Source organism: Odocoileus virginianus, chromosome 6 (genome assembly GCF_023699985.2).
Source record: "Odocoileus virginianus isolate 20LAN1187 ecotype Illinois chromosome 6, Ovbor_1.2, whole genome shotgun sequence".
NCBI classification, from domain to species: Eukaryota; Metazoa; Chordata; class Mammalia; order Artiodactyla; family Cervidae; genus Odocoileus; species Odocoileus virginianus.
Genome location: NC_069679.1, coordinates 43,592,051 through 43,606,181, shown reverse-complemented (window position 1 = coordinate 43,606,181; position 14,131 = coordinate 43,592,051). Strand labels below are relative to the sequence as shown.

The 14,131-nt window shown below is 34.3% G+C and overlaps 1 protein-coding gene across 8 annotated transcripts in view; it reads right to left on the bottom strand.

The window, feature by feature from the left end:
* CCPG1 (cell cycle progression 1) overlaps nt 1–14,131 on the bottom strand; it is a 38,737-nt gene that overhangs the window by 9,496 nt on the left and 15,110 nt on the right. For 3 of the 8 annotated variants that reach the window (XM_020881214.2, XM_020881212.2, XM_020881213.2), the window contains exons 2-8: nt 12,725–12,793; nt 10,524–10,644; nt 8,790–8,866; nt 7,594–7,798; nt 5,544–5,639; nt 3,517–3,768; nt 2,378–2,404 (exon numbers count right to left, since the gene is read on the bottom strand). In XM_020881214.2, coding sequence (XP_020736873.2) covers nt 2,378–2,404; nt 3,517–3,768; nt 5,544–5,639; nt 7,594–7,798; nt 8,790–8,866; nt 10,524–10,644; nt 12,725–12,784 — 838 coding nt within the window. In that variant the 5' untranslated portion in view covers nt 12,785–12,793. Of the gene's footprint in view, nt 1–2,377; nt 2,405–3,516; nt 3,769–5,543; nt 5,640–7,593; nt 7,799–8,789; nt 8,867–10,523; nt 10,645–12,724; nt 12,794–13,475; nt 13,499–14,131 lie in introns of those variants that run through there. The other 5 variants (XM_020881208.2, XM_020881215.2, XM_070469245.1 and 2 more) reach the window with 4 other exon arrangements.

Genomic DNA, 14,131 nt, shown 5'->3' with positions numbered 1-14,131 from the left:
ATAATACTACATCTACTGAGTGGCATCACATCACAGAATTTTGTAGTGAAAGAATATAATAAATTAACAGTTTATTGATTTCTGAAACAATAACTAATTTCTTTAATACATCTTGAAAACCACTAAAAACTTTTGCCAAATTACAAACAACTGTTACCAGTTAACAGCAATGATACTCTGTCAGAATTCATTTCTTGTAAAGTAATTAGCCTCCAACTAATAAAAATAAATGGGAAAAAAAAACAGAAAAACAAAAAAATTTGCATGGCAAATTTGTTTCCCTATTATTCCAAAAAATCTCAGATCTTTTGAAATATTAAAATAAATTTATCTATAGTTCCAAGGCAACAAAAAACTGTTGTTTTTTTTTTTTTCCAAAACTGCTAACAGAATGAATTCCTTTGGCCACTGGGAAATATCTTAAAACTGTGTTGAGATCTGAGTTTGTGGTACTATTACACAGCATATGTTTGATGACTATCAATGTGACACTTATCAATCAATCCCATCATTAGCTTTTTTTTTTCCTTCTACACCTTCAGCTGTAAACCATAAAGTGTTACAACCCAGGGTGTACTGCTTTCTGGTTATGTCCACAAATCTGCCTACCTTAATCACATTAACCCACTGTCGGTTTTTGCTACCACTGCAGTAAGGCTTCTTTTCTACAGATAAAGTGTCTCAGTCTCACCAGAGCTTCCAGCCAATACATCCATCTGCCTGCTGGGCAAAATTTTTGGGGTGTCTTCAGTAAAACAAAACAAAACAAAACCACTTCAGCACCTGCCCTAATTCACTCTTAAAATAAAGTTCAGTTCAGTTCAGTTGCTCAGTCTTATCTGCCTCTTTGTGACCCCATGGACTGCAGCACGCCAGGTAAACCAAACTGTGCTCACCATCTATTAACTTTATCATTGACCAAAAAATTCATCCCTCTAATTCCCCCACCACCTAAAGTAAAGAAGCTAACACACTTCTTGGAATTTAAAAAGTAAACCACCACTATCTCAAGTATCCCTGGCTCAAAGTTATGTTTTCCACTGGTATTCCATGTTCCTTATTTCACCAGCCTTCTCTCCATCCCCAGCTTCACTACAGTCAAGACCCTGATCACCAAATAAATGAATTACCAAACCTTCTACTTGACTATTCTAATTTATCCCACACTATTTATCTTTTGCACTTTTCCTCTAAAATTACTGCTTCAGGTCACTATAAATCAAACTCTCCTGCTCAGATTCCAAGATGTTTTACAGCATAATAGCATCCCACGTACTCCAACCTTATATTCCATTATTTCTAAATATCTATTCTATACCTGGCTATACAATCCTGCCAGTCTTTTCAGTGCTCTCAAACTTAGCAAGTTTAATTTCAGGTTATCAGGGTCTCCACTGCTAGCATGTTCTGCTTTCCTTCCACATAAGAGTATGTGGAAGTAAACACCCAACTCATATCCTACCTCCTCTAGGATGACTGACTCAGCGTCACAGTCTGAGCTATGATTCTTGTTTGTGCTTCATAACTTAGCACCTAGTTATATTGTTATGTTATTTGCTGAAGGGCAGGGCAGCCTATACTTAAAGCAACTCCATGAGGAAAACCAATCAACTGAATTTCATTGTCACTTTCAAATATGAACAGTCTACAGGTAAAAGAAAGAACAAAATAAGTGCTTCATCATGATTTTCAAAAATTTTTTGTAAGGACTTTCAGGACCTGAAGCAGTGCCAAATACCTACAGTATTCTTTTACTATCCTTAGTCCTTCTAAATAGTTCTCTCTTCCATCCAACATAGATATGACACTCCAAATTTACATGGAGCCAAGGTTGGTGAATGCTCTGAGTGATTAATTTAGTAGTGTGTTCTTGATAAATAATTATAAAGCAAATGACTAATTATGGAATGCAATGACTGACTTCACAGTGCCTGGGAAATTCAAGCTGGCTCTAACATAAACTCAAAAGAACTCAAAGTATTGAGATCAGTGCCACAACTAAGGAAAAAAAAAAAAAACGTGATATCCTTTAAAAGTAACCATGAAAAACTTATCATTCAGATTAAGTTTTGTATGTTCACTGAGCCAGTCTCATTAATGTATGACCTACTATTATGAAAGTTGCTCCTGTTGTGAAAAGCTAATCTGAAGTACTACAGGAAAATATTTTATTCAATATAATAAAGTAAATTTTACAAGTAACAAATACCTTAAATAAGAGGGCAATAATTTATCAGTTTTTAAAAGCACTCCTAAGTTAATTTTTCTACAAAATACTTAAAGGTCATGCATTTTGCAGGGCTTTAATGCAATGTGGATTAACATTAAATCACTATCCAATTTTTTTTTTAGTAAGAAAAAAAGATTAAAATTACACCTTCTCCTTTGTTACCTCCACGTTTACCTGCAATGGGAAAAAACCATGCTCAAAAGAAATGTTCATACATTTGCTCCAGCTAGATAATAAACAAGTTAAGTATATATTTCAAGTCAAATCTCACTATAACAAACTTCAAGGGAAGATACAAATTAAAAGGTCCCAGTATTAAATTCAAGCAGACATCCACCAGGCATCTAAATACTTATTTTTTATTAATATAAAGTTAAAGACAAGAAGAAACACATTTATTTTCTCTCACTTTAAACAAGAATTGATTATCTTCACTAAGTTTCTTCTCATATTATACTATGTTGAATAATACATCTTTTCTACGAATCAACACAGGGTACATGTTAATTCTTAAACCTTAAGGAACACACTGGTGGAAGGAACTAGAAAAACCAGATTACTCAGAAAGCTAAACTGTGTATTATGTAGGCAAAAATCCTAAACGTAGTTAATATAAGGCTAACTGCAAGTTGTGAAGTTGGCAAGATCTAAGACATTTGCTTAAACTTTTTCAAATTTTTAATAAAGCAAAAAGTACGAATGTTCAGTTCTCAAATAGTCTTATCTTTGTACAAATATAAAACTTAAATAAGATTCAATGGTCAGGCTCCCATAAGAAAAAGACCACGTGGAATTCCTTCCTCTTTCACCAGGGTAGTTTCAAAGGCTTTGCATCAAGAAAATAATTAACCAATGTAAATAAGAGTAATTAACCAATGTAAATAACACTGAGCAAAGTATAATACAAGTGAATTCTTAAGTCATGTGACTCACAGAAGTAATACCAACAGTCATAAAATATAATGCCTGCATGAAACCTGAAGGTAGAATTGAGCACCAATTACTGTGACATTCATTTCAAATGTAACATATAGTTACAAATGGAACTTAAATAATCCTCCTGATAATATGTGTATGAACAGCCCTTACATTTCTTAAATACTGTTTCATTTAAGTGCAAATAGCTTTGTGAGGCAACACTATCCCCATTTTCCACAAGAAAACTAAGGCTCAAACAGGTACAAGTTTTCTAAGGTCATATATTTCAAGGATGACACTGAAAACAGCTCCCAGAATGCCTCACTCTTCACCATCAGTTTATATGTAACAAATTTGCAAATACTTACCATAGAAATGTCCAAATCCCATGCTGATGGCAATCACCAAAGCAAGTATAACACATTTATTGAGACCACTACTGAACTGCCGTTTACACAGCTCCTGAGGCGGTCCAGGCTCTTGTTCAGCAAGCAGCCTTTCTTCAGATTCTGAACTAGACACAGTCTTCTTTCTGGCACGACGTCGTCTAAAGGTCGGACTGGGCTGATGGCTGGTTTCATCACTGCTTGATTCGTCATCGCTAGGCTGAGATGAAAATACTATTTTAAAAAGAAAAATTGAGATAAATATTAAATATTTTAGAAAGCTTTCCTGGTAAATATGATTTAGAACGCCATCCCTACATGCGTTTTTACATAAGACAGCCAAGAACAAAAACAAGACAACAGAAACAAAACTTAAATTTTCAAATTTATCAACATGGAGCCCAAGATTTCAACTGTGATACCTAAGACTTTGTTAACTATATTGTGTGTTGCTGAGCGTCTGGTTTTGGCTTTTTTCTTTTTTTAACCTCCCTTATACTTCATACCATTAAAACAATCATTCTCATAGCCTATTAAGTTTCACTGCTATTAGTGCCACAAATGCTATTTCTTGAAGTAGGGGGAAAAAAAAACTCTCTCTCTTCAATTTAATTTCAAATGGAGGTAATTTAAGCTCAATTGTTTAAAGAACAGAGGGAAGTATATAAGCAGTTCCTGTGATTTAAAAAAGACAATAACCACCAAAAGTTTCCCTGAGTGTACTAGCCCCTAGTTTTATTTCCATCCTATGAGCCCCAAATCAAGGTTCAAAGCACTATAGTTTAACCCAGGCTTCCAGAAGTCAGATGAGCCCTTCCCTTCGACTGCCACTCTTACTAGAAGGTTATTAATTTTACCCTCTAGTAAATATGTCAGCATGAGGAAGTGACACAACAGCTATCTCCGATATTAAGGACTAGTCTTGTGCTGCTCCTTTATGAAAAGAATAATAAAGAACAACAAATAGAAAAAAAAAATCACAAGAAATCTCAAATACTAGAAGCATATTCATTGGAAAAAACCATCTTCAGTTTTTTCAAATGTATTATTTCTTAATGTTGTCCCATATATCAATAAACTATATGCTGACACAGATTAATGACTCAGTAATAATTTCCAAAGGCCAAGGAGAAGGAAAAAAAAAGCACTACAAGTAAGAATAAAATATGAACATAAATTTGATACAAAGAGCTCCAAAAACCACAAACATTCATGCTTCAAAAAAGCAAAACACTTCTTCAAAAGACAGGGTATCCATGCCACAGCAAAGCTGCTGACTCAGGTTAAACAATACTTTTCGAAAGCTGGATCATAGAGAATTCGGTTGACTCTCACACTTACAACAATAAACACAAAGGCAGAAGGCACTACTGAATGAATGAATATTCCTAACAGTTAATGAGAGAGGTGTCACTGAGAGATCTTTGGGTCAAAACCCTTATGCCCATCATGTTTATCTGGTTATTCTTGATCACTAGTTTTTCCAAGATGTCATCGCCTCAGCTGTGAGCTTACATTCTTGGACAAAGAGAAAGAAAGGAAGACTTAAACAAAGCATTACACAATATGAAGGCATTCATGAACACGGTTGGAGTACTTAATTCAGACTTTCTCACATAATTAAGATGGGTAAATATAAAAACAAACCATTTGTAAATTTCTTAAATTTTCAATTCTACCTTGACTTATTGCTTTCATTATGCATTCTAAGTAAACAGATAGGGCTGGCCCAAATGAAAAAATTCACATTCTTATCTAATGCTTCCATCTTTTTTAACCCATACATGTGACAGCTGAGATTCTTTTAAAGCATAATTTGGCCCTCAATCCAAGATGCAAGCAACACAAAGGCATGCAAAAAGCTTAGCCAGCTTTATTACAAGATCAAGTTTGAACACCTGTTCAGAGTATCACAGATTACAATAGATATCTTTAAAGCACTAAGTAAATAGTAAATGTGACTAGGAACACTCAGCTCTAGAAAAGCTGATCAGATTTAGTCACACCACCTTGGAAAGTGAGTTGGCTAGGAACGTGGTGTTTCAGTTGATCATCCCATCCCCTTATGCATTCAGGAATCTTCCACAGCTTCTCCCACCATCTTTCTTTTGTGAATAAACAGGGGAAAAAAGATGTATAAAGCTTTATTACAAAGAATAAAAAGGAAAAAGAGAATTGAAAAATACTTATTTTATTTATCACTTAATATGATCACATGCTCCATCAAAATCTAATAATCATATGACTTTTAAAAAAACACATACAACACAAACTTTTATTCAACTACCAACTCTGCTTCCTGAGGGGAGGAGAGGGTCATATGGAGGGACTGGGAAATGTTCTTACACCAACGAAAAGATTACTGCCACAAGAATCTAATTTGTAAGAAGAAAAAAAAAAGAAGCTGAAATTCTATAGAGATGGAGAAGACAGGGAAAGGGAAAAAACAAACAAAACTAAGCAACAGATGGCAGGAAATTTTACCAACCAGGAAAAAATCTGCTAAGGGAAGAAAACAAAAATTCTTAACAACTGATGTATATAGACTATTTTCAACATAATCCAAAATGTTATTTTAAATTATTTTTTAGCATCTCTTTTACTGAAATAATTCCCTGGGAAGAACAATGGATAAAAATACACCTAAAAAATATACTGCTTAAGTGAATCTGTAAAATTCTAGGAAGTTCAAAAAGGAGATTAAAACTAGAATAATGTGCTTTGACGTACTGAAGTTCATGGAAATACAATCAACAGTGTGTGGCATCATTTCTTAAATGTCTACTTGAAAGAGTTCAAGTAGACAATGCTCCTGGCTTCAATCTGACTACACATCTGGCCCACAAATATTCTCAAATCAGCATCTGGTTTAACCCCACTTGAATTTTATTAGCTTAAACTGGAATAACAGAATTCCCACAGTTTGATTCTGGCAAATGAAACAAAGACTGGTAAAATCGAAGAAAATGATCTGAAATAACATACTACACGTATTTGTTTTTGCACCAAATTAGAAAATTCTTATTAACACTAGCAATGCCACAAGTGTCTCTCCCATAATCCACCCTAAATCATAGTTGGGGGTTAATAACCTTTGGTTCAATATAGATTTCTCTTATTTTCCATAACTTTGTATTTAAATGTTTATGTTACCTAAGATGTTACATATGTCCCTAAAACTGAGCCAAAGAATCACAGAAGGAATTAGCTCAGTAACTCACATTTCACTTCCAAATGATTCTGTCTGAACAATAGGCATAAACTGCATTAAGCGAAAGCGAAGCGAAAGTCGCTCAGTCGTGTCCAACTCTTTGCGACTCCATGGACTGTCCACGGAATTCTCTAGGCCAGAATACTGGAGTGGGTAGCCTTTCCCTTCTCCAGGGGATCTTCCCAACCCAGGGATCGAACCCAGGTCTCCCGCATTGCAAGTGGATTCTTTACCAGCTGAGCCACAAGGGAAGCCCAACTGCATTAAGAATGTGACTTATAATAGGTACATTTTCATAACTCAGTCTAAAGTGAAAGATCCCAGTTTGGGGGCTTCATGACACTCCTGTTTTGCCAGTTCCTGAAATCCTGTTTGGCACACGGTAGCACACAAAAAATGATTGTCGAGTGACTGATAATTAAATGGATCTGGAAGGCTCAAAAAAAGTTTCTTTCACTGTTTCTACAATAAAAAATTTGTATACCACTGTAACTCAAGATCTTAACATTCTCCTACTTTTTAGGTACAATGGCTCAATCTCCCACTCCTAAAGACCTAAAAATAGTCTAATGCATTTTGAAGTGTTTGAGACATTAATAAATCTCTTAAAGCTATTTTTTTCCTTCTTTTAATGATAAAAGATGGTATTTATTGGACTACTGTGCTCTAGGCCCTGGGTTTAGGAAAACACTAGATAAAACGGTAGATTTTTACAAAAAATTTTCTTGCATTTTACCCAAATATAGTCATAGCTTTGAGATTTAGCTTTCAGAAAACCAGCCATTATATACAATGTGATCATAGGAGTCCTAAGCCTCCAATCAGTCTATTCGCTATGCAGTTCTTACCCGTTTCTGGCTGACAGAATGTATACTGGCTGCTGGAGGAAGAGCCCATGTTAAAGTCTTCTGGACTCTCTGCTTCTTTAACAATTATTGCTTCTTCTTGATTTCCAACGTCTTCTAACTTAGGTGGCTCAAGTGTAACAATATCAGAATCATCACTGACAGTGCCAAAATAGAGATTGTCATCAGGTAACTTTTCTTCCTCTCCCTTTAGAATCAGAACCATAATTTTAGAGACGTATTCAACAAATATGTATGGCCCTTACATTTTCTAAGTATACTTAAGTAGCATGATGATTGGGTTTAAAATAAGTCCTGCTCAATAGGAAAGGATTACTCAAGAGTAGACTCATCTTTCAGTCTGAAAACACCATCAAACCTGACAGCAGCTCTCTCTCAGAATTAAATCAAACTGCTTGCCTACCATTCATTCCTGCAGGAGTTGAGAAACAAATTCATCTTTCAAACCCAAAGTTCACAAAAAGAAGGGGATTCATTTCTCACCAGTACTATGGGTTTATTTGGGTTGTAATAAATAAATATGGGTTTATTTATATGGTCAGGAAACCCATAAAAGATTGATTAAATTTTTCTAATAAACTTCAACAGCTATAGCATGTAAAGATCATCCAACTATTTAGTTTTTTTTGAGCAATTATTGTTACTTTATTATACTTGATCAATACAGTATTATATTTGATACACAGTTGCACTTAAGAATGTTTTTTTGCCACTTTATTTTTTTAATTGAAGGATAATTGCTCTATAGAATTCTGTGGTTTCCTGTCAAACATCAACAAGAATCAGCCGTAGGTACACAGAAGTCAAGTAAAATGCCAAAGGACAAGATTTAGTTTGTTCTCAAGTTTGAAAACTAACTTTCATTTAACATATGAACCCTTAATTTCTCAATATAATTCAAGAATGCAATGTATTTCCAAAGAAAATATTAGATGTTAAAAAAATAAATCTTTAATACATTACCAAGAAATCACTTTTCTAAATTAAAAGACAGTTCACTTACTTAGGCATTAAAATGGAAGCTAACTTTTAACATTAAAACTGACCAACCTACAAACCCAAATTTTTCAACAAAAGCTATTTATAGGAACAAAATGCACAAACAGAAATGGCAGCTTTAATTAGTATTCTCTAAGAATTATTGTTTATCAAATATCCAGAGTAAAACACAAGGTTACCTCAAGTGCTGACTTCATTTCCTCCAAAGCAGGATAAGTAGCTCCTCCCAGTAACACTGTGTCATTTTGGCTGCTCTCTGACATAAAGTAAAGGTCAATTTAACTATATTTCACCAACTTTTTATAATCTGCATATATTATAATACGGATAAATAAAATCTATTCCTCATTTTTAAAGTGGATGTAATGAAAAGCTACATACAATTATAACAATCACTCTATTGTTGTTAAAAATATCTCTGCATTTCAAATATAACTACTGGAAATTGTTGAGATAATTTTTAGTGAACTGAACTCATTTAAAAATTTACAAAAACTATAATGTCTAAATAAACAATCTCTACTTTACAATTCCGAAATACTTAAGCCAAGGTGTTTATAAAAACCTGTTAATATGGAAAACTCAGTCTCAGATCAGTGAGAGCACATTTCCTTTCTTATTCAAAATTCCTAAATGTACCCCTATTCTAATGACTGTCAATGCCTGGTAACACAAGGATCAAAACTATGGCTTCAAATTAAAAATTCTTTATAATAAAAAATGGACTATAAAAAACAATGACTTGAATACAGAAAAACAAAATAATGTCACCATAACAGATATATTTTATGAGAAACTTATAAGAAAAAATATACAGATTAGTTTATAATGTCATATTTTTAATGACAAAGGCTGAAAATTTTTAATAGAAGCTAAAAACGAAAGCAGTACATAATAAGCACCAGGTTTTACGCATAACATGCATTTTTGGTATAACATTATCTCCAGAATCAAAAGAATTATAGATGGCTTTAAATTTTTGGTCATCCTTTGCTTTTCTATCATAAGTGTGTATTTTTCATTATCTAACTCCTCCAAAATAACAAAAGGAAAAAAAAAAAGAAACCACCATTTGCACATGTGATATAGCCCCCACAGAATATTAATTTGGAGATAAGACTCCTCAACAAAGTTGGTCTTGGGTCTGAGGACCCCTGAGGAAGTATGGAAAAAAATTCTTGTAACACATATCTAAAGATATGCATTTCTTTGAAGAGACCATGCATAGTTTTCAGATTCTCAAAATCTGACCCATGAAGGATGAAAATCACTGTTCAAATGAGAACAGCAATCAACACATGGGCTGAAAACAAGATTTACAGGCATAAATCTTTTATATTTCTGGCCTTAACATATCCACTTTATTCTCCTGAAGGAGAAATGTCCTGTTTACATTTTAATGCAATTAAAAAAAAACTTTTAAGTAATTTAAATATGAAGATGCATTAATTATTTGGGTTTAATTCTCTGTATAATTAATGTGGGCATCAAATCCCATAGAAGAATATATAACATCAATGCAATGCAGTAGTTAAATACCATTCACTACCTATAACCAAAGGTACTCTGAAGTGTGGTAACCATAGAAGAGTTGAGTAAACCCCTTCTGATGAATAAATAATTCTGTGTATCAATAGTCTTAATCAAGATTAATAATATTTGGTTACCAATTACACTAGCAGTATCAAACATTCATACAGAAGCCCACTATAGCTACAAACAAGGCCCCTGGGCAGGTTGGTGCCACGGGGTTCTTTAGGCCTGCCCACCACATCACACTAAAATTCTAGTCTTTCAGTGACCTGCTGGTTTAGACCAGCCAGAAAGGCTGCTCACCTAGAAAGAAGACAAGATTCATGTTGCTCACATATCCTATCAAGAAAAACAAAAAAATCAGACTTCTTTAAACTTACCTCCCTGCTCTAACTGTAATTCTTGCAGCTCCTCTTGTGATAAAGATGCACATTCTGGAGTGGGTTCACAGCTGTCACTAGTTGTGCCATGTTCAGAATTCACCACCTCTATATCAGACCCCTAGAGAAAAAGTGATAATCAGTTAATTGTCTATCAGCTACCCAAAGCTAGATTTGACTACCTGTAGATGCTTCCATTATTAAAAGTCCCAGATGCTGCTATACTCTAAAGGGAACAGTATCTATTGCTTTTGTTCAATTTAGTCCATAAAACCTACAGCAGGCAAACAGCAGAAAGGAGCCACAGGTTTAGACTCTGAAAGAAGTCAGTCCAGAAGTCAAATACTCTAACTGCACTATAAGCCCAAGAGTCAATCTGAATCCCAGAGGATTTCTACATTTAGCTATTTCTATTTATTAATCTGCTTCTACTCAACATTTATGGAACTACTCTAGCCAAGGCATTTTGCTAGGTGTCACAGAGTATAAAAAACTGAAATCTAAAATTCAGATTTAAAGCCGATTCGGAGAAACAGCCACAAGTAAATATTAATAACTACTTATTACAACATCTGACTAAAAAATTTTAAGGGCAAGCATAAAATTAACCTATTAGATTAATATGGCAGGCTATAGTCCATAGGGTCTCAAGAGTCAGACATGACTTAGCGACTAAACCACCACCACCATTACACTAATAGAGTAAACGTTCTCTGTAAAAGTAGACTCTTCTTTATTCTTCCAAGGTTTTTACTTTGATGTCAGATTGTCTTTTTTGTAATAAATGTGTATCTTAACAGATTTTTTTCTCATCTTAATTAGCAAAATAAGTTGTCCAAAAATGACTCAGTGTCTCTCCAGATTCCTCCCTCAATCTTCCTATAGTTTACTGATCATGAAATTAAAAGGTCTGAGTTCTCCTGAAACATGTAACTCAACATAACTAAAAAACTTCATTAAAGGAGCAAGTTTGAGTTTTAAAGAGAATTCTGAATTTAAGACTTTGGGCTTGCTAAAGTGGCAGAAGAACAGCAGTAACAGATACAAGGTTTGGGTTGAATTCTGAGTCACTGGGGAGACCAGTCCTGGCCTCAGTCAGAAAGGTAGCAATGGTAAAGAAAAAGGAAATACACCTAAGAGACATTAGCAAGAAAGAATAAAACCTGATTAACAAGATATGGAGGGAAGAGGAATAAAGGTACAAATATAATCAACGTGTGACAAGGTACCTCTACTACAGAACACCCAAATGGCACACTCGGCTACATGCCAGAGCGGTTTGCTCTCTTACTTCACACTGAAGATTCCCACAACTGCCTTGCTCCTACACTGTCAATTATCCTTGAAGGAGTAATTGTTGCTATGAGAGTTGATCTAAGCTTTGGAGAAACACGTTAAAAATAGAAATGTCATTTATTGAAAAAAATAAAAGAAGAAACAAAAGAAACCACTCAATTTTAACTAGTACAGCTGCTAAGGAATGTTTAAACTTTCTTGCAGAAAGTTTGGTTAATGTTGTTGTCGAGAAGACATGACTAACCAATTGTCTAAACATTAAATTATCAGGGCAATTGTAAAAAAATACCATTTAAAATTTTTATTGATGCACGAAAATAAGTGAAGCCTAAGAGGCTGGGAAAAAACAGGAAAACTATAGATAAATCCATTAACACATTATATAGGTATAGATAATTTTTATCCTTTTGCTTCTATTATCACTATTTTATGATTTTTTTCTGTAATTAACATATATTAGCAGTGTGAGAATAAATTAATATTTACTATATACTGTAATATATTTCTGTAATAAAATTCATTTTGTGACAGAGTTCTAGTGATAGTCTTTTTTCCTGTGAAGTTCTGCAATGATAACAATGTAACATAACACAACACAAGTGGAACATGTGTTCTTCATGCTCCTTCCTGGCCTGTTTAAATGCACTCGCTGATGTTTTCTAGCTACATAATCTTGGCCAAATTACTAAATCTCTCTAAGCTTTGGTTTTCTCAACTATGAAATGAGAATGAAAATGTATGCCACAGAGGGTTGCTTAAAATTATATGAGAACATAGGTAAAGCAGAAGGCCTGACTAAGAAGCCCTCAGTAAGTATCTGCCTACTGGCTCAAAGTTGAGGACAGCAAATCATTATTAACACTATAATATTACACGCTGCCTTACAAAAAATATTAAATACATACCTCATGATTGATGACAGTCCAACCACAAGATGAATCACTGTCACTGGAGTTCTCAGACATTTTTCGGGTCTACAAATACAAAAACATATTGATATGTGGAAAACATTCTAAAAAATTCTATAGGCAGCACAGTATGTGACTGCTTTACTGCCTCCCAGGTGAAACTGAAGCAACCCACCCATTGATTTACAGACAGGACAAGTTTACATATCAATATGAACAAATACAACCAAACTTAGATTCCCCTGAGCCAAAATAGTCAGATGGTCATATTGTGGAATGAAGAGGCAAGTTGGATCTGAAAGAAAATGTAGGATTCGGTCAGGCAGAGAAACAAGGTTGAGGAAGAAAAATCGGACTGTAAGGAAGTCAACTGTTGAGAGGATGATGAATTCATCATTCTAGGGGACAGTCAGCTAGAGTAGAAGTCTATGCTTTCAATGAACTGTACACTGTGAAAATCATGGCTGAGGAAACCACACAGGGAAACTGAAGTTAAGAGGCCAAGTAAAATGAAGTTCACTGTGTTTGTTATCAAGCATGAAGCAGTTAATATTTTCAAGCAGGGAAGGAAGATGATCAAATGGTTTTTAAGAAAATAACCATGTTGGTAATGCTTCAGTTAGATTAAAACATGAGAAGAAAAAGACCAGAAGTGGATCCCAAAGTTGTGGAAATTGGCAATAACATAGACTTTTACTCTAGCTGACTGTTCCCCACTCATCATTCTCTCAACAGTTGACTTCCTCACCTTTGTTTCTCTGTGTGACCGAATCCTACATTTTCTTTCAGATCCAGCTTGCCCCTTCATTCCACAATATGACCATCTAACTATTTTGGCTCAGGAGGATCTCCTTGTCTTGCCAGGACTAGACAGACTCCAGTCCTAAATCAGAACACACTGGTCACTTTACCTGGCTTATAAACTCCTACTTAAATTTCAAAACTAAGCTCATTAAAGTGCTGTTTCTATACATACCTTATGTTTCTGTTATTGCATATATTCTGGGAATCCATTATATCCCAGCTGATGGTTAGTGTTTTAACAGAACTCTACTGTAGAAAATATAGAACTAAGGCACAAATGAGAACAAGGCAAAAAATATAGACTTGAACCATTCATCAGTGATTCTGAAACTCTTATAAATTAATATTTTAAAAAGAGAAGATACGGAGAGGTGGCTGGTCACTAATAACACAAAATAAGTACGTTTTCAGACAAATTATTCAAAATATAGAATAAGACATAAAGATAATTGTGTGACTTTTAATATCACACTAGATAGAATGTTTACAGTAAGTTTACCTGAGGTAAACTGATTGTTTGATTTACAACTAATTAAGGCCCAGGCAGTTTCTAAATTTAAAGGTAACTCTGTAAAATAAACAAACAAAAAAACTCTTACA